Genomic DNA, 19,792 nt, shown 5'->3' on the forward strand with positions numbered 1-19,792 from the left:
CAATACACTGGACTCATCCCCCAGTTTTAAGGTCAAACCCTCTTGCACACCCCGCAGGTGTGACTCATCCCCGGTTTTGAAGCCAAACCAGTCAAACTCTCTTGCACATCCCGCAGACGTAACTCACCTCGATTTTGAGGTCAAATCGGTTAAACCCTCTTGCACGCCGCGCATGACGTGACTCACTGATGTCGACGCGTGTCCAGCCTCCGCCAAGCCTTTGACTCCTCCAAGTCTTTCGCTCTCAGCTCCCGGGCCGCCTACTCGACTCGCGTCCGTCCCGTTTGACTCGACCGACGCCGTCTTCAACCTAGTGTACTCTTGCTCTTCCGTGCACCATGTGGATCGCCCATGACTCCGCCCGGACTCCTCAGGTCCCTCGGTCCAAGCCTACTCGTGTACACCCTTCATAGACTAGTACATCGGTATGAACCTTTCGCTTAACCTTCACCTCATACCGCCGACCGCCATGTCGTATCCATCACTTGCACATCACAAGCCAAGAGACATTGCACACAAGATATGTTTTACATAAACACCACAACACAACGCACACCTCTGGTTAGCCGTTAGCGCAATCAAGCACATATGAAATATGGACTCAACCGGTAAAGCCTCAAATCATACAGTCAATCACTCATCACAAATAGACTAAGGCACATGTCAACTTGGTGTCAGAAGATCCTTTGATTAATCCATGTCAGAATGGACTCTGATTCCGTTTCTTGGGCAGCTTGGAACCGACACTGATGAATCGTGTCTTTTTTTTTTGAATCAACGCAGGGGCGGGGGGCGGGGCGGGGGGGGGGGGGGGGCTAAAATAGCCCACCTGAACATTCCTTCGACAAAAAGTTTTAAAAAATCGGGCACACGCTCCTGCAAGGGAAAATAATGTTCAGGGTACAAAGAGAAGGGGAAAAGGAGCCCCAAGGGATTACATCGCAGCGCATACACAACCTGAAGGATTCAAAACAATATAGACAGGCAAGAGCAAAAAAAGAGAAATTTACCTGGCTGCCGCCCCACAATAGAAACAGGGGCGAAAAAAATTGTCCTAGGCCCACTACCGATGTAAAACTGCACAAGAAGACATCTACTCCACTGACCAGACAAGAAGAACCAAGGCAGACCAACTTGACGGCAAAGAGGATTGGCAACCCGGGGGGGGAGATCCCTATCTGAATGATATCTTTGCCACACAAGTGATGCGCCGAGCAACTCCCATATCCGTGGTTGTCTTTGGCCGCCCGCATCAAGCAAAGGGACTGGCTTTCACATGTTGCTGCTGAGAGCAATGCTTCCTCGACGCCCTTCGAGGGAAGGAAGCCCCAAAGGTGGAGAGAACACTGAGATTAGCAGCCTTGGATAGCCCAGCAGAGAGGATGGCGACGAGGCAGAAACACGTAGCGAAAACCATGCCGAACCGCTAACAAAGTGAAGAGAGGGCCAACTGCAAGCCATGCGGAGGCAAGGCTGTAACACCCCCTGTTAATGGCAGCTTAAGAATATCATTAAGAAGTTAATGGTGAAATTTGGAGGAAAAGGGAAGATTATGCGCCAAAGTCAAATTGGAGCCAAATTTGGTCAAATCTCAATTTAAGATTTGAATTTGGTAAAAAATAGACAAAAATGGCAGGTCAAGCCTAACAAGTATTTCAAACCCAAAGGAATAAAGTTTGGAGTTAAATTCTAGCTATACATACTACAAATGAAAAATCAGAAATGAGAGAAATTGAGTACTATTCACAATCTAAAAATATGCAATTCCGAAACCAGCAATGAGTACCCCATTTTGAAATTAGTTTCTGAAGAATCTTTCATTTAAGTGGGCAGATATTATGGAACATGAGTGAGCTATGGTTCATGAAGAATCTCTTGGATATGTTGTTGGACAAAAAAAGTGAAGGATTCAAATTTAAAACGAACCTCAAAGTGGGGAAGTTGAGCAGATTTTAGCATAGTTGCTGAGATATTTCCCAAGTCTGAAAACAGTGATAACTATGCGAGGGTGAAATTCGTTTTTGAAAATTTTTCCATATAAACCTTTAAAGGATTTTGAGCCCAAATAGGTTATGAGGATCAAGGAATATATAGAAGGTGTTGTTGGACAAGGATAAGCAGGAATTGGAATTTTTCTAAGTGCCCAAAGATTGAAACTGTATGCTGTCAGAGGAATTTTGTTTAAGTCCCAGAAAAATAGAGTTGTTTAGCAGTTTTTGGTGCAAATTTCTGAGAAATTTAGTGTAAAAGGTATATGTAATTATGTGCAAAATGGGTCCTTATTACTTGCTGAACAAATATAAGTGGAAGTTGGACAAAACAAAAGAAGGTTGAGCATTTGAAATCGAGCCCAAAGAGGGGTAAATGGCCTTGTCAAAATATCTGACGAAACTGAATCGTGTGATTCAGTTAACAGTTTCAGTTTTGCCCGAACTTTGAAGCTCGAAATTCATAGCCTTAGAGCGATCTTTTTGACTTGAAGCAAAACTATCAAATGGAGTATTTGGGATCCTCTACAAGTTTTCTTAAAGGAAATTTGAGAGTTTGGATTTGAATTTGGGCGAATTTGTGAGCTGAACTTTTGGTTGAAAGGAAGAAGAAAGGGGGGAGCGAAGCAGAGCAAAGCACCGCCGATGCAATCTAGCTGCGCGCCAGCTCGCTGGCCAGCGCGACACCGCCGTGCCACGCGCAAGTCAGGGCCAGCATCCACGCGAGCAATTAGGCTGGAGGTGGCAACCATGCGCACGGTGAAAAAAATCGGATAAGTACCACTCCTGCTCGTCTTGCTCATCCGTTTACCGCTGCTCACTTTTTACCGCACCCCGGTCGCCGGCACGCTCCGCTAACGTCCGTCCACCGCCGACCCTTTCCCTCCACCCCAAGCTTCGCCTGAGCACCCTGCACCTCCGCCGCTAGCAACCGTTCCACCCTCTCCACCGCAGCGCCGCCCCGCCATCGTCTTCTTCGCACCCGGCCACTGCTATGTTTCAGTAAGGAACTCGCCGTCATGGAAGTCTTGGTTGCCAAGGCTAAGGTCGCTGTCCAAGGGTTTGGGTGAGCTGTGCATAGGTCGTAGATGGTGTAGGACCCGCCCGTTGGCTTGGAGCATGGCCGGTGTGGCCGGAACGCCAGCACCACCGTGTGTCCGCCGCCGCCATGTCCGCCGTAGGAGAGCTCTGAGCTCCGGCCATGGGGAGCCCTGGTTTGGGCGAGCGCCATGCGTTGTAGGTTGAGGCGAAGCTGCTGATCAAGCTTGTTGCTGTCGAGTCACCGCCGTTGAGCCGCCCGCCGCCGCAAACCCTAGCGCCGTCTTTCAACCCACGGTTCACCGCCGTTCGCCACCGTCGCCGGTCGAGCCACCCCAACACCACCACCAGTGTGTGCGCAATGTCGAGGCAGGTCGAGCCAGCCAAGCCCCGTTGCCGGAGACCTCACCGCCAGCGAGGAATGGCGCGTACCAGCGCCTGTACCCGCGGTTGGAGGCGGGAGTACTGTGCGCGGGTCGGTTCCGCCGGTCAGAGAGAGGGGGTGGGACAGGGGTGAGTGAGAAAGGTATTTCCGGGGGGTTTGGATAAACATAGGTTTTTCTATTTGCAGATAAATAGTTTGAATTCATTTTTCACCATTTAATTCACTGGAAATTGTAGACTTGTCCAAAATTAGTGAAACCAATTTTGTTACGCTTGTTTATTTTTCCTTTATGCATTAAAATTCTTAAACCCTAGGAAAAGATAATAAAAATTAGGTATTTTTTTAGTACCTTTATTTAAGGTATTTAAGTAAATACTTAACTTTTATTAAATGCATAAAATTTTGAATAATGTTTCCTTATTCACAAATTGTTATTAATTCATAGCAATTAAGTTTGAGATTAGAAAATAATTATAATGCTTTTCTAAAATAAAAGAACAAGCTTAAGTTAGGTTAGTAAGGAAACTAAAATTTGTAGGTTAATCTTTATGGGTAGTTTAGTGTTGGCTTGCAACTTTATCATGAAGGAAAGTTGTATAGTCGTGTGTTCAAAAGTTTGCATCTCGAACTTCTGCATGTTCTAAATCGTAGAAACTGAAGCTCTAGAAGTGGAATTTCTGGAATTTTTTGAAGAACCTTCAGAGTTTGAGGAGGTTGTCGAGCTGACCCCTTGCGAGGCAGGATCGTCTGAAGATGCTAACCTTTTTGTGGATCAAGGCAAGCCCCAGTGCATCTAAACCCATCTACTTTCGGAAATTACTATCATGAGTCCAATTATTGGTTATTTCCTTATGTGCGCAATAAATCTAGGAGTTGATTGCAACCCACTTTTGTGCATAATCATACCTTGTCTTTCAGAACATCTTTGCCACTTGTTCAACTAATTAGTAACTATCCTATGCTTAGCAATGCTTAGATACCTGTGAGTAACTTTGGTTACTCAACTCTAAGGCTAAGATGGTCATACATGTTAATCAAGGAAATGACCTGAGATTTTGGAAATGCAGACAGAAGCTAGAGATGGTAGTTCTGTCTGCTAAGTTAATTTGGTTAAGGCCCGTTCGTTGTCTTAACCTTTGATCAAGGGATTTTACCTGGTTGCTTACTGGTTATGGTACCAGTAAAGCCCGGTAGGTTAGTTGGCTCTCTGATCAGGATTATTTTGTACCCGTGCTTGGCGTGCAATGAAAAGGCAGGGGCGTAACCTTAAACTCACATGGAGATCAGGCCAGACGTGGGGTCCCATGTGGGGGTGTGTCCCTGAGTTCGGGTAGTCATATTCCCAATCTTGGAGTACGACTAATCGAAAGGTTGTTGTGTGCAACCCGTACAGTTGTGCATGGCTGGTCATCCGGTATCTCCTGCAGTATGTAAATCGGTCCGGATCGCCGCAATTCTCAGTTATGAATGCACTTGATCATCGCTTAAGCATCGTAGTGTAATCAAGTTGAATATAATATTTTTCCTGGAATTAATATGTTGTATGACTTAGTTTCACTGAGTGCTCAAAATATTTTATTCACCTAGACTGGTTAGGTAAAAAAATAAACTGAAATAAAATAATGAAATCAAGGTTCCACTAATAGTAAGCTTTTTCGCAAAATGTGAGTCAACCAGTACACCATAAAGCTATCATCCAGTATTTGAAATCTATCTATATTGGTTAGTCGGGTTAGTCTTACTGATTACCCTCGTACTCAGGGGATCCTTGTTGCTATTTCAGAAACTCAGCAGGAGTCCACTGAGGGAGAAGCCCCGAAGAACTAGGGTATTTTACAAGTCTCATAATACCCTAGAATAAAACTCAACTATTTAATTATTTACCTAGACTGGTTTGTGTTTTAAACTCTTAGTATTGAACTAACTTGCACAATTAGGTTTACTTCAATCTATGGTTTATAATAATCTGTATCTTTGATATGTATGTAAAAATGTAACATTTGTTGATGCTTTTTCATCACGGAAGTGATCCCAATGTATGGCCATGGAACACGTCGTGGCTGATTCGAGGATTCCTAGGGACACTCTACGGACTACCGGATTTACAATGTTTTAAGTACGTTTCGGATAATTGCTGTTCTGATAGTGATTAGGCGCACTTAAGCTAGTTTAAGTTGGGCAGTTGCACCACAAAGGCCTCCTCGCGCACCGGGTGCGATGCTTTCGCTACACGATAACAAGCAGATCCATGGCCAACATCATGATCTACGCTGCGCGAAGGTGGAGAACCTCCCCGCACATCAGGTGCGGTGCTTTCGCTGCATAGCCGACATAGATCGCCAAAGGGTTGTTAGCGGTGACACAACCTAGAGGTTTGGTGGTCGAAGCTAGCTCCTGGCAAGGAGAGCGAGAGCCGCAAGCAACAACCAACCCACGGCCACGGGCAAACAACAGCCAATCCGCCGATGGGTCGCTCACGGAGAGGCGAGAAAGACGACCCACAACAGCAGAGCAACAACTACAAGCCTGCAGCCACCACAGGACCACAGCAACAGAGGGACGCGGGAGGTATCTCCGGAGGTTGATCACGAGGAGCACCACGGTCGGCGGCGACGGGGGGAGCGCAAGACTGGCCGTACGTACGTGGGGTGCCGAAACGACGGGAGCCAAGCCCGCAGCTCCGGCGGCAACGGAGAAGCTGCCGCAGAACGGGCCGGTGACAAGCCACCAGATCCCGAAGGTGGGAGGCACCCATGGGGGAGGCATGCCCCCACAACCAGAGAGCAGAGGATGAAAGCTCCACAATGGGATCTGGGATTTGAAGTTTTTGATCTTAAAAAGTGGCTCGAGATCATGGGATTTTATCCGGGAGGGCTGATGAAAGGAGGGCCAGGCTGCTATAGCTCGAGAGCCGGGCGGGGGAAGTCGGGGACGGAGCTCCCCCCCTTCCCCCTCCCGATGTACGGAGCTATCGCCTCTTGAGTCACCCTTGGGAGGGCTCAGGAGGCTGATTTTCGTGTCCAAATTAAGCCCCTTGTTCCCCTGAATCGCATCTTTCATTTGACTTCAGACATCACTTCATACCTCGTGTTTGTGGGCTTGCCGCAACATCTGCATTCTGGGAAACAGTTACTTGCTCGAATTGTCAAACGTTTTCTTTTTCTTTCGTTGGAACCGGCTTGTTAAAAAAAAGGAAAAGAAAACGAAGAAAAGAGAGAGATTTGTGCTAAATTCAGTTCAGCGTCGCGTCATCGCGTGCTTTCTGCATCTCTTTCAGATGTTTGTTCTTTGCTTGTTGCAAGGTACATGGTATACCGGGTGGGCCCCGGCATACCCTGGGCCCAACTAACGAGTCGGTATACCGTATACGCCTAGCCTGGGCATAGCGCGCACCCCGCGGAGCCAAAAACGAGTAAACAACGATTTGCGTTCGGCCATCGCCCGTCGATACGATTCGTCTTCCGCTTCACCCGTGGATTTGTCAATCGTCAGATTAATCTTCCGTTCCACTTTGCATTCCGTTCCGCCTTCACGATTCGGCCTGGCAGCGGCAGTCTACGGCGGTGCGACCTTCACGAGTCTCCTAGCGTGGGTGGACACCTCGCCTAGGCCTTCGCGATTCTCCTGGCGCGGGCGCTGGGTGGACGCCTCACCTCGGCCTTCGTGATTCTCTTGTGGATGGCCAGGTGCCCAGGCAGGATTGCGGCCAGGGCGCAAGTAGTGCGGCGATCGCCTGCGGCTTGCGTGCTGTCTGCGGATTGCGGAAGCTGGAAACTTCGGCGGTCTACGAATTGCGGATCGGCGACGCTGCTGCCGCTGACTCGCTAAGACGTGGATTATTGGTCCGAGAGTTCCGACAGGCGACGGAGGTTTAAGATTAATCTATCTTCTATTTTTTTTCTTATTTGAAAAAATTTATATTCTTAAATATTTTTATTTATTTATATATGTGTGTTTTTTTATTTCAGTTCGTGAGTTTATTGAACGGATCATCAATCCATCAACATTCTTAAATCCATATTTTGTAAGCCTGTGATTTGTAAGTTTTCTACCCGAAAGTTTAAAACATGATTCATTGAGCGGGATATTTTCTTCCAAGTGAATGAAGAAGATATAATCAAGACATTCATGTCATTCAAAAGCGACGGGTAAACAAAGCAGACAAGTAATATTGTAAGTTTCTTTTATGCTATATTCCGAACTATTTATATTGTGATTTGTTATTGTCTCTAGCTTAATCTTTGAATTTATCGAATTGTAAATGGTTTTATTGAATTGCATAAGATTTTTTTTTCAGCATACCCTATGGTAAGGTAGCTAGCTAGAATGCTAGATCATAGCATGCTCTTGCATCTTGACAGCTTTGTGAGCCTGAGAGGCTGACCTCTGAAGATACCAAATTCCCTGACTTCAACGATTGCTTCGTGTTCAGCGTATTCTCGAGTCTGAAGCGTCCAATTTGTATGTAAACTGATAGAAATAGCATAGATTCAGTCAGCTCAGGTTTTACAACCGAGTTTGATGCTTGCACTGAGGCAGTAAGCTGGGCATCAGATCTCCAACTTGCCTGATTCAAGAGACTTCAACAAAAGTGAATAAAAGTGAATTTGAGAAAGCTGCAGACTGCAATACATCGAGGGCACTATGCATGCTCGCTTTCACAAAAAACTTCTCTAGGTGAAACGCTTGCAGGTGATGGCATGCCGCCGTTCGCCGCGCGCCCTGCCAGTGCTGGTGCCGGCCACGGACGCGGTCACCATCGTCAAGGCCGTTCGCAGACCCCCAGCCGGCTGCGGCGGCGATCATGAAGCACGCTGAGGCGAGGAGAAGGCGATAATAGGTGATGTTTCAGCCAACACGGTTGGTGCCGGCAAAGAAGATGGCCGCGAGGGTGGTGCTCCCCGGCCTGCCGCTGTGCGCGCGCGACGCCGGAAGGGGAGAGGTCCGGTCCAGCGACGGGTGGCGCCGCGCCGCTGAGTCTGCGGTACAGGGTGCGGGGAGGAACAAGATGAACAGGTAGCGCATTTACGTGGCGGTGCTTCCGACGGTGAGGAGAGCGCGCCGGCGAGGAGTCCCGCGGCACCGAGGTCGGGTGGGTGGTATTTCATTTACCGTCCAGGCCTGAGGTCAGTTGAACCGTCAGATCCATATGGAACGGTCGCGATCCAAACTGAGAACCACGCGTCGGAGCGTTTTCTGGGCCAACTGGAGGCCCAAACTAGCGGACTCGGCCTTTCGTCCGCGGAGGCCCGTAGCCATTAGGTAGAATCATTTCCATCAACGTGCATAAATAATGGTGATATAATTTTCAAGTTACGTCCCCTTCACAACGGGGGTGTAGCTCATATGGTAGAGCGCTCGCTTCGCATGCGAGAGGCACGGGGTTCGATTCCCCGCACCTCCATTTTTTATTGCCATTTCAATCCTTTGCAGTGACTTTTTTATCTATATTAAAAAACTTCAACTGTAGCGAGTTTCCTATTTCCGAACAGGAAAAATGCCAAAAGGACTGGTGCATTTCACCTTTCTTGTGTTCTTTCGAAGGCTTGAGGCCCAGCGTCCATCCCGCGAGAAAAGCCATCCAACGCGTCGCAACTGGAAACAACAACACTCCTGAAACTAAAAAAAGAGAGCGTGTCGTATCGTCTCAAAAAAAAATGTATCACTGAGCACAACCCATCATGCGCGCCACCACAAAGGACGGCGAGCAACAGGCTGGGCCGCGATCCCGGCGTAACTCCCTTGTCCATCATCCGTTCAGTTTCGCTTCACCTGACCCCAAAACGCTTGCGTTTCAGCCTCCACTTGGTTAGATTTCTTTATGCCTCAAAAGGCAAACCACCACCAAAGCCAGCCAGCATCTATCTCTACGCCCCGCATCCTACTAAGCAAAAATCCAGGATTTGGTGAAGAATGTTGTGCAGTGATTGCTCTTGCTCCTGCTAGCAATCTAGCCATCGCTAGGGTGGTGCCCAATTCGGCACTAGGCCGATTCCGCTAGGGATCAGCGATCATTCTTCCTCCCATTCATTCTCCCCTCATTCTGCAGCTAGGCATCACCGCATGACTCCCCGAAGAGATGGATGGAGAGGAAGGAAAAGGAAACAAGAGCGGCAAAAAGTAGAATTTCCGGAGTGGTGGACCTGGGCCTAGCTAGAACTAGAAGGGGTGCTTCCGTTTCTGCTGGCTCCAACCTCCAAGTGCCGTGCACAACTCCCAGTTCAGAAAATAAGCGTAGCGTAGCGCAGCTTGTGGGGACTTCAGCAAGTAAAGTACACGATTGCCATGCACCATTTCCTTCTGAGATCGAGTGCTGGATTCATGTACACAATGGCTGCCGGTGATCCAAGGAGGCTCCTCAATGGAAAGGGCATGGTATTTTTGGGTCAATTGACACGGCACCGTGGTTTTGTTTTCAGCTTCTTCTTTTTGTGCAGGCTAACTATATCCGAGCACGTCCAAAAGATGTATCACAGCGGGTCTCGTGCGGAGACTGTTTGCGGCGCCGCGAGGTATGTACAAGCACGCACAATCACTCGGGGAACAGTGAGTCCTTTTTCCTAGGCGGAATAGGGCACTCTGCCCCTGCTCGGTAGAAATGAAATGGTGTGGCCGGGAGAGGGGCCCCGGCCCTGCCCGGAAATGAGGACGACACGCCGGCAGCTACGGGACACCACCCGGTGCTGCTCGCCGCGGCTCCACGACAAGCCCCAAATTTGTGTGCCCTCCTCCTTCTTGGCCGGCCGGGCGCCTAGCTAGCTAGAGTGATCGGTAATCGATCACACCAGCGTAGTTAGTAGCTTACACGCCTAAGGCCTAATCTGTGCTGACAAATGATTAGAGGCTAGCTTACACGTCTTGATTAACCCCCTTTTTTTGTCTAGTGCGTGAAGGCCCTAAGCGAGTTAGCTGTAAGTTACTACAGAAACTGAAAAGAATCCGCGGGAAATGAGCAGGAGATGGAGGGAGGAAAGGAGATGATCCTGCCTGGACGCCCTGGCTCTGGCACCCTCCCTCCCTCACATGACCGTGGGAGGTGAGGTGAGGTGTGGTGTGGTGTGGAGCTCAGGCTCTCAGCGGCGCAGGCAGCCCCCACTCACATGGAGCGCCCTGCCACACTCGTAGCCCCTTAGGGGGTGTTTGGGAAACACCTGTTAAAGTTTAATACCTGTCACATCGGATGTTTGGATGTTAATTAGGAGTACTAAACATAAGCTAATTACAAAACTAATTGCACAGATGGAGTATAATTCGCGAGACGAATCTATTAAGCCTAATTAGTCCATGATTTGACAATGTGGTGCTACAGTAACCATTTGCTAATGATGGATTAATTAGGCTTAATAGATTCGTCTCGCGAATTAGCACAGGGTTCTGCAATTAGTTTTATAATTAGCTCATGTTTAATCCTCCTAATTAGCATCCGAACATCCGATGTGACACTGTTAAAGTTTAGCACCTCGTATCCAAACAGCCCCTAACGCCAAGCTCCGGAACCGAACGCCGTCGCATGTAAATACGGGGGGGTCTCGGCTCCTCGCCCACACCCAACCCGACCACACCACCTCCACCCTCGCATCCCGATGCCCAGCGCCAGCGCGCCGAGCCAGACGCAAACGCCGTAGCGCGGCTGCCGGCTCATGTCGGCCAACACCATGGCCAAGGCAGCGGCGACGGCGGCGGCGCCCATGTCCGGCTCCTCCGACCCCTCCCCGTCCTCGTCCGCGGCGGCGTCACCGCTGGCGCTGCTCCGGCAGCACCCTCACGCCCACGCCGGCCACCTGACGCCGCCCTCGCCGGCGTCGGGGCCCGCGCCGCCGCCGCCGTCCCCGGCGTCCGCGCCGCGGGACTACCGCAAGGGCAACTGGACCCTCCACGAGACGCTCATCCTCATCACGGCCAAGCGGCTGGACGACGACCGCCGCGCTGGCGCTGGCGCTGGCGTCGGAGGCCACGGCCACGGGTCGCCCACGACGCCGCGGTCGGCGGAGCAGCGGTGGAAATGGGTGGAGAACTACTGCTGGAACCATGGCTGCCTCCGCAGCCAGAACCAGTGCAACGATAAGTGGGACAACCTCCTCCGCGACTACAAGAAGGTCCGCGACTACGAGTCCCGCACCGCCACCACCACCGCCGCTGCCGCACCCGCCGCGGCGCCCGGCGGCGGCGGCGCGGGCGCCGTCCCGTCCTACTGGAGCATGGAGCGGCACGAGCGCAAGGATCGCAACCTTCCCACCAACCTGGCGCCCGAGGTGTTCGACGCGCTGACGGACGTGCTCTCCCGCCGAGCCGCGCGGCGCGGGGGCGCGGCGATCGCGGCCGCCCCGCCACCCCAGCTCGCGCTCCCGCCGCCGCCTCCTCCTCCACCACCTCCAGCGCCGTCATCCCCGCCGAAGCCTCTCCTCGTGCAGCCCCGCGCCCCGCCGCCACCGCCTCCACTGCCGCTTCCGACAGCGGTGGCGCCGCCGGCGACGTCGGTTTCCGGTATGGTCGGCGCGCGCCTCCCGTACTTAATACCAGCTGCTGTTACATCTATCTACCCGTCCATTTACTGTTCGTCTCAACTGACACATGGGCCCCTAGATCGCGACGAGTTTTATTTAAGCTTAGACCCAGGCCGTTATGATTGGGGGAGATCGCGTTGAGCCTTGCTGCTGGTGTAATTATTTACCTCACCGGGGGGTCGCTTTTAATTTTTTACTGTGGGTTCTTCCCGGGAGGGTGGCAGTGGTGATAATGCTGGCTGCGAGAATAAAGCTGCGTGCAGCTCATCTCATGCATGGCAAAGCTGTAGCTGTAGGTGGCGAATCCTGCTAGTTTTCTTATAGTTTATGGTGTTTTCGTTTACTTGCATAATTGCATTGCATAGGTAAAAAAGAAAAAAAGAAAGAAACCCATGGCTTGCAAAGAAACAAAGGTTGCAATCACTTTGAAAAGGCATCGGCAAGATTCATTTGTAAAGCCTGAAAGCTTGGAGCAACTGTGCAAGCATGCAAGGAACTAGCAAAGCACCTTTTGTTCTTTCTCCTCGATCACGCACGCATCGGTCTGGTTGTACTGTCATCATCTCTGACACTTGTTTTCGTAGTTAACATATATGCTAGTTGCTGTAGTGTTAGTACATTGTTGAGCTCATCAACCAGAAAACTCCTACAAGTGTTAGTACATAGTTGAGCTCATCAGCGAGTATTCCATTGTTAACATATATGCTAACTTGCTGCAGTTACTGTTACGTTTTACATACGGTAACTTACTGCTGTTGCTGTTACGTTTTGATGATGTGTAGCTGAGGAGCTGACTGGGTCGTCGGAGTCCGGGGAGGACGAGGAGGAGGAGGGGTCGGAGGACGGCGAGGAGCCGGAGCCGAAGCGGCGGCGGCTGAACCGTCTGGGATCGAGCGTGGTGCGCAGCGCGACGGTGCTGGCGCGCACCCTGGTGGCGTGCGAGGAGAAGCGGGAACGGCGGCACCGGGAGGTCCTGGAGCTGGAGGAGCGGCGGTTGCGGCTGGAGGAGCAGCGCACGGAGGTGCGCCGCCAGGGCTTCGCCGGCCTCATCTCCGCCGTCAACAGCCTCTCCAGCGCCATCCACGCTCTCGTCGCCGATCACCGCAGCGGCGACTCCGCATCCCGGTGACCGCCGCCGCCGCCGATCGCCGTCGTCGTGCATGCCCTCATGCCTAGCTAGCAGCCTAGCATTCTCGCATTGTGCGATCCGGCCGGCTGATCGACGACGACGACCGATGAGGCATCAGATGTAAATAAGGTGGATGATGATGATTGATTGTGTTGGAGACACTGGAGAGGCTGTGACTAGAAATTTTTTTGGAGATTGGTGGGTCGCATGCATGCAGGCATCATCGCGGCATGCATGTACATGTCCTAGCTTAATTGGGTGTCTTGTTCCTCTGGCCGGCTTGATGAGTTCGTCTTCGATCTCCTGGGCTAAGTACTGAGCAGCAGCAGTGGACTTGACACTGTTGTTACTGTTGGTGTTGTGGAATGGTGTGGGGGTATTCATTATGATCGACGAGCCTGCTCGTACCTGATGGTGCTTCTTGGGTTCTGGGTTTGTCGCGGGCGACGATCATTAGCGGCGCACGCATCTCGCAGGGGGGGTAGGAGACGAGAGGAGAGAGGAGACCCGAGGCCGTGGCCTTCCTCGCTCCTCGGCTCGTATCGCCCGCAGTGGGGTGGGGCCTCCATCTCCTCCCTGCTGGGTGCTGGCTGCTGCGGGGCGTGCAGAACTCCACTGCTCCGCGCCTGGCCGCCTGCCATGGCTTTCTTTCTCGCCCTCCTCTCGCGTTGGACGATGGAATCAAAGTTCATGCTAGCTCTACTGCTCTGGCTTGGAACGAAGTACTAGCTAGCTAGCTAGCTAGAGCTAGCTCTCGTGCAATGAATAATGGCAGTTCCGCCCCTCGTTCGTGTATGCATGGCGTGTGTACGTATCTCTACGGCTCTACCTAGATGGGATGATGATCGTTCAACGTGTGTGCTCATGAGACCGCCACCGCCGTCGTACGTCTGGCTAGCAACACGACTTGTATATCCCCCGTACCATATCTAGCCACGCACCTTTGTCGATCGCTCCTGTACTCGATCTCTACCTCAACCCGGTTAGTATATATTCTTTATAAAAAAACCCGGCTAGTGCTTTATTTCTCGCCACCTGTCCTCTCTCTCGCCACTCACACACACGTTCGTATTAGATCTTAGGCACCAGGTCGATCTCTGTACCGTCTTCTCCAACGTACGTATATTATCGCCAAGGACAGTGGTACCAAAAGGCAAGGTCTACTCTAGCTATCCCTCCTCTTCTTTTCGCTTTCTTTACCCAAGCATCCATGGAGGGAATGTCGGCAATCTTCGCCTACGGTAGATTGCTTGAAAAAAGAATGTACTCCTATACATGGAGGAAAAAAGATCGAAATTTGTTAAAGTGGCATCTAACGACATCGAGATTCCTAGTTACAGTCAATCTGTACTAGATTTGTTCATTTAATTTGTAGTGAAGTTACATTAGAGTTAAAAAAAATATCTCTGATGAATTGCTACAAGTATTGCCACTACTGGCCTGGTAAAGTACCTTGCAATCGATGGAACTACTGTACGCAATGCTGCTTCATGAACAGAACCGCGCTGTACGTATAGCGCTGGTACTGTGCGCACGTTTATATCGGCCACACATGCAGGCACTATGCCAACAGTTGCGCCGTACCAAAGTCACGGACAGAGGCACTAGCTGCCACGATGGTTCAGTTTGTACGTACTACTACGTAGAGGCCGGGTAGAGTACGTCGTCGTCGTTCTTTGCGCCGGCGACCGGGCACCAAGGCAGCAACGGCGGCGCCGTCTAGCTGGCCGGCGGGCGACCGGCTTTGTGCTGTGCCCTGTGCTTAGATATGAATAAATCAAGCCCAGACCAGCAGTAATAATTAATAGTATAGTTAAGCAGATGATTTTGGTGCATGCGTGAGGCGATCATGCTAAGGGCACGCACGGCATCTTATATTAGCGCCCGATCCGGATCAGAGGTGGACGACGACCGTGCCCGGCCTAGGCGGCGCCGACACGTAAGGGACATGCGCGCATGACCGCATGCACGAGCTGCCGCGTGTGTAATTTAATTCGGCCCCGCGCGTCTCGTCTGGGTTTCTTGTTATTGCAAATAAAAACATTTATAGCTAAATGGACACACACACGGTCAACACTACTACGGCCACATGATGGCTCTCGCTCCTACACAGCCCAGTGCATGTGTTTATAGGGTCATAGTCACACACGATAACGAAGGAGATCACAAGGTTCTTCACAGTTCCTACTTGGAGCAAGAAAGCTCAGGTCTTCCATGATATGGATGCATGGAAGAATGCTAGCTCGTAGCCCCATCTCTAGCTCGTCGTGTGGCTCTTGACTGTCCTGGTGCATGGAGCTTGGACGGCTCCTTTTCTTTTCTCCACTTCGCCTGGCTCTCTTTACCAAAGGGATCGATCAGCTACAGCTAGCATCGAAAGGCAGGCACACCCAACCCTCTCGTACGCTGTCAGAGCCCGGTACACGCGTGCATGCAATGCAATGCAAAAGAAACTTACCGCGCTCGCCGGAGGGTCTTCGTCTTCGTTCGAGGCAATGACTGAAATGCCCTCGCCGGAACGGTGGCTGGCGCTAGTGGTAAACGTCGGTCGTAGCGTAGCCTACGGACAACTCCTAGTCTCCTACTAGGAAAGAGAAGGAAGAGAGAGAGAGAGAGACGGGTGCGTGGGCGGAGGCGGAGCTGGAGACGGGTGGACCGCTGCATTGTCGGCTTCCGCCCATCATCTCCCAGTCCAAGGACCAGCCCTGCCTGGTGGCCCTTTGTCCCGTTCTCCCTCCCTCCCTCCCCTCTCTCTCCTCCCTGGCTGGATCGGCGGGAGGGGCAGACCGGTCTTTTCGCCACCGCAAGGCTACACGTCGCGCGGCAGAAGGGAGGACGTCCTGCTGGGCAGTTGGCGCGCGCCGCTGGATTGGATTGGACTGGAGTGGTTAGCCAGATCACTGTTTCAGTGATCAGTTCAGCTATTCGACCATTCAACTCCACTGGACCTGGAGGCGCGGCCTGAGAGTACTAATAGAATTTAAACGTACCAATAGTTTCAAAAAAAGGAATTTAAACGTACCATGTTTAAACAAGCTAATAAACCGCTGGGAGTAAAAAATAATGAACTTTTGCAACAAAAATATTAAAACAACATAAAAATTGCGGCAACAAGTATGTGATATTGTAACAGTTTGAAATTGTATGGTAATATATTGATTATGTTGTCAAGAATATCTAGTGTGGCCATATATTCAACCTCCATTGCAAGTGGTTGGTATGTATTGTAACGTAAAAATATATCTTGTATTAAGGAAATTATTTTGCCACGTTCTACAAGCGTTGCAATAATCCGAAAAATTGGTTGCAACGAAAAATATATTATTGCCATGATTGAAGTATTACTATCATCACGTTTTTAACTAATGTCATGTTTTTAGTGTATTCTTGTTGATAAGAGAGGGAATAACCGATAACAATTTTTTATAGTTTTCATTTCTTTTCTTCTCTTTTTTGCCATGACATTGTCTAATGCAATGCTTCATTCCGTGGAAATTAGCATAGCTATGGCAAGAAAACAAAAGTCATGACCCAATCTTTTGACCACGCAAGTTGTGGCGATATGTAGATATTACGACGATTTTGACTTTCTTACGATGATATTTCACTTTCACAAAAAGCTAAATTTCTAGTAGTGTAATAATACCTCCACACTCACGCTAAGGTATCCAGTAATAGTTGCTTAATTATTGGCAAGGAGTAACTATTGAGCTAAAATGTCCTGAGGCAATTAAAAAAGGTGAGAAAAGTGAACAGGTTGAACATAAAAAGACCTTTTATTCTTTTCAGAATAATAGTTGCTTGTTTTGACTTAATAATGGCTGTTTTTTTTCCGCGGATATATCTCCATTTTCTAAAAAAACAATGGCTGTTTTTTAACATGTGTCTGCATAGTAGCTTCCATGCTACCCTACCTCCATAATGACCTAGTAGCTAGACTAGAACATGGGAGCTAAACATCTGAGAGAAGAGAGGATCAGGTAGTGCTAAGCCGGCCCACGGTGTATCCTGATTAGGGTGTCCACGCAGGGTGATGATTTTGGGTGGACACAGGCGGTGGTGAACGTATGGATTTGTCCTTTTGATGTCAGAAAAGCCTGACAATCTCGGCTGTCACCGCTCTCAGGTCCGTAGTCAAAGTCCTTGACCGGAGGGAGAGATGCCATATGCCATCGCCATCCACACCGTAGCTGCTCAGCTCCCTCTTCTCCCCAAAATGCCCCTGCCCTCCCATACACGGTACAGCTGCTCTGACGGCTAACCCACCCTTCACTCCCAGTGTGAAGCGTGAACTCGCCCCTATCTGCAGTGTAGCTTCTACTAGCTGGTAGCACTAGCACTAGCATAGTAGTGTCCACTAGCAATCTAGTATGGGCTTCCGTTCCGCCTTCACCGTGTCGCCTTCAAGCTTTCTGGTGATGGCAAAGTGAGAAATTATAGAGATCGCCGTAGTACTTGTGGCCTTCTGTCGGCAGTTCCCCTTTGCTCAAAATTTTATACAACCAGCAATCATTCTATAGTGCTGAGTGAAGCATATACGCATGTGCAAACAACACACATGTTACATGTACTCCTGCACAAGATCCTCAGGTGTTACAAAGGAGAAACTCCTGAATAGAATTGAATAGAATAAACAAAGCAGAGAGATTCGCAACAACAATTGCCACAGTTCATGAAGAAAGTAAAGAGCCCAAAGGCCAAGTGGTGTGCTTCAGAGTGCAGCAGCAGCGGCATCGGCGCACCGCGCTAGTGGGCCCTGCACGCGCGTACAACAGCTCTACTAGCAAGAGCAAGCTAGGTGGTAGTACTGGTGGTGCAGGAGGGCTGGTGGTGGCGCAGCAGCTAGCCCTCAGCATTGGATGCTAGCTCCCTCCACTCAGGCCACCGGCCGGCCGGCCTCTGCAAAAGCTAGCGGGGCGGCATGCAGTGGATCCGGCCCGCGCATGCAACCTGTAAAAGGCACGATCCTCCACGCACGCACACCGCATATGATCGATCAGCGATCCCCGGCCAGCATCCCGTCCCGTTCTGCAGACTGCAGCTCCGTTCCGTTCCGTTCAGCTAGCAGCTGAAGGAGCTCCGGCCAGAGGTCAGCTCGTGCAGAAGGCCAGAAGGGATCCAAAGATGCGGCCAAAAAGTGCAGTACTTGGGCGATGTAGATGGCCGTGCTCGGTGCACAAACCCGGCCGGCCGAAAAACGCCAAACAGTTGAAGGGTCTGATTTCTGAAGAGGGGAGAGGGGCGGCGGTCCAATCCCCTACTGCGGGGCTTGCGTTTACTCACCCTACTATTTATGACGTATAATAAATTCGAGTATACTTTCCTAATAAATTTATTTGGAGATACAAATATTGATATTATTTTCTATATCCTTAGTTAACTTAAAAATATTTAACTCTTCGAGAAACGAGACGTGCGTTTATTTTAGAACGGAGAGAGTGCATGCAAATGCAGCGCGAGCGCAGGGGCGTAAACGGGGTGACTGGACGCCGATAAATTCAGGGTTCAGAGGTCAGCAGGACGGCAGCCATGGAGGAGGGGTGGTGTGGTGCGGTGTGAGAGGGAACAGTAGTGCTCGACCGGTGGATGATGGATCGGCCGGCTAGTCGATCTCCGGAGAAATAATTGGAATGGCGTCGCGGCTTCATGCCGGTGCGTCGGAGATGCCGGCACCGGCCGGCAGGCTCTATAAATGCGCGCTCCGCCGAGCAAACCAAACTCGTGTCTCTCACTCTAGTCTCTCTTCCTGCTGCGTTGGACTGGATCACTGGAGACTGGAGGCAGTCTAGGAGAGGGAGGGAGGGAGAGAGAGAGATGTGCAATAATTCGGGGCCAGTTGCTGTGCCTGTCACACTGGCCAGAGAGAGAGAGAGAGGAGGAAGGGGTGAGAGAGAGAGTTCAGTGTGTGTTTGCGAGTGGCAGGGTGGCACCGGCCAGTGCAACAGCGGCAGGCACCACAGCAGGCAAATCATAAGCGGCGGGCCCACACGGGCAGTCAAACGTGCCCGGTCAAAACTCCGCCATTCCCACAGGCCCCGTAACCCCACACTAGGGGAGTAGTACGATTGCAAGTGCCATTGCCATTGCGCATCTCTCTCTCTCTCCCTGCACATACTGTCTCCACAGTCCACACCGTTCAGTTCAGCAGCCAGAGGAGGTAATTGCACCCACAGAGAGAGAGAGAGAGACAGAGCCGCCTGTGCCCAAGTTCCAGCCCTCGGCCTCCCCGTGCCATCATGAGTTGAGGTACAGTGTTCTTTCACGAGTTGGTTAGCAAAGCATGTTCAAAGACCTATTGTAATTATTATACCAGTAGTTACCATGTTACGGTCCTCGCTTGATGTCGACGTACTTGTGCTAGCGAGCGAGTACTACTAGTGCAGGCCAACCAGCGTGCTGAAAGTCCTGGGCATGCTCCAGACATCTCGGGTCGGTCCGGACTCCGGAGCACACCGCTGACACGATGACAACGTTGGGCCAGGATTCTGTGCAGTCGCGCCATCACCATTGTTGCAAAATCGATGGCTCTCCTCACATGACGCTCAGTTGCTGCTGCGCAGTTCCAGCGGCAACTGCCGCACCTGATCAAGCTCAATTTGATCACCTGCCTATGCGGCTCAGAAATCAGCACAACGCATCCAGATCTAACGGAAAGCACGCATGGGCTACGAATTTGCCATTCTGGAGAAGCAATCCGAAAAGTAGCAGATCACAAAAAGAAAAACACAAATCGTCGCACCGTCTATTT

At 50.6% G+C, this 19,792-nt stretch overlaps 1 protein-coding gene and 1 non-coding gene across 2 annotated transcripts; both read left to right on the plus strand.

The window, feature by feature from the left end:
- The first annotated feature begins 8,742 nt into the window (after positions 1-8,742).
- Positions 8,743-8,815, plus strand: TRNAA-CGC. The gene has a single exon. It is a non-coding gene; the product is annotated as a tRNA-Ala (tRNA).
- A 2,155-nt stretch (positions 8,816-10,970) lies between these two features.
- LOC101754286 (trihelix transcription factor ASR3-like) lies at positions 10,971-13,431 on the plus strand. Its single transcript, XM_004960068.2, has 2 exons — positions 10,971-11,895; positions 12,698-13,431. The coding sequence occupies exons 1-2, from the start codon at positions 11,052-11,054 to the stop codon at positions 13,042-13,044; spliced, it is 1,191 nt and encodes a 396-aa protein (XP_004960125.1). The 5' UTR covers positions 10,971-11,051; the 3' UTR covers positions 13,045-13,431.
- Positions 13,432-19,792: the final 6,361 nt, after the last annotated feature.

The sequence above is a fragment of the Setaria italica genome, chromosome III, assembly GCF_000263155.2.
Source record: "Setaria italica strain Yugu1 chromosome III, Setaria_italica_v2.0, whole genome shotgun sequence".
NCBI classification, from domain to species: Eukaryota; Viridiplantae; Streptophyta; class Magnoliopsida; order Poales; family Poaceae; genus Setaria; species Setaria italica.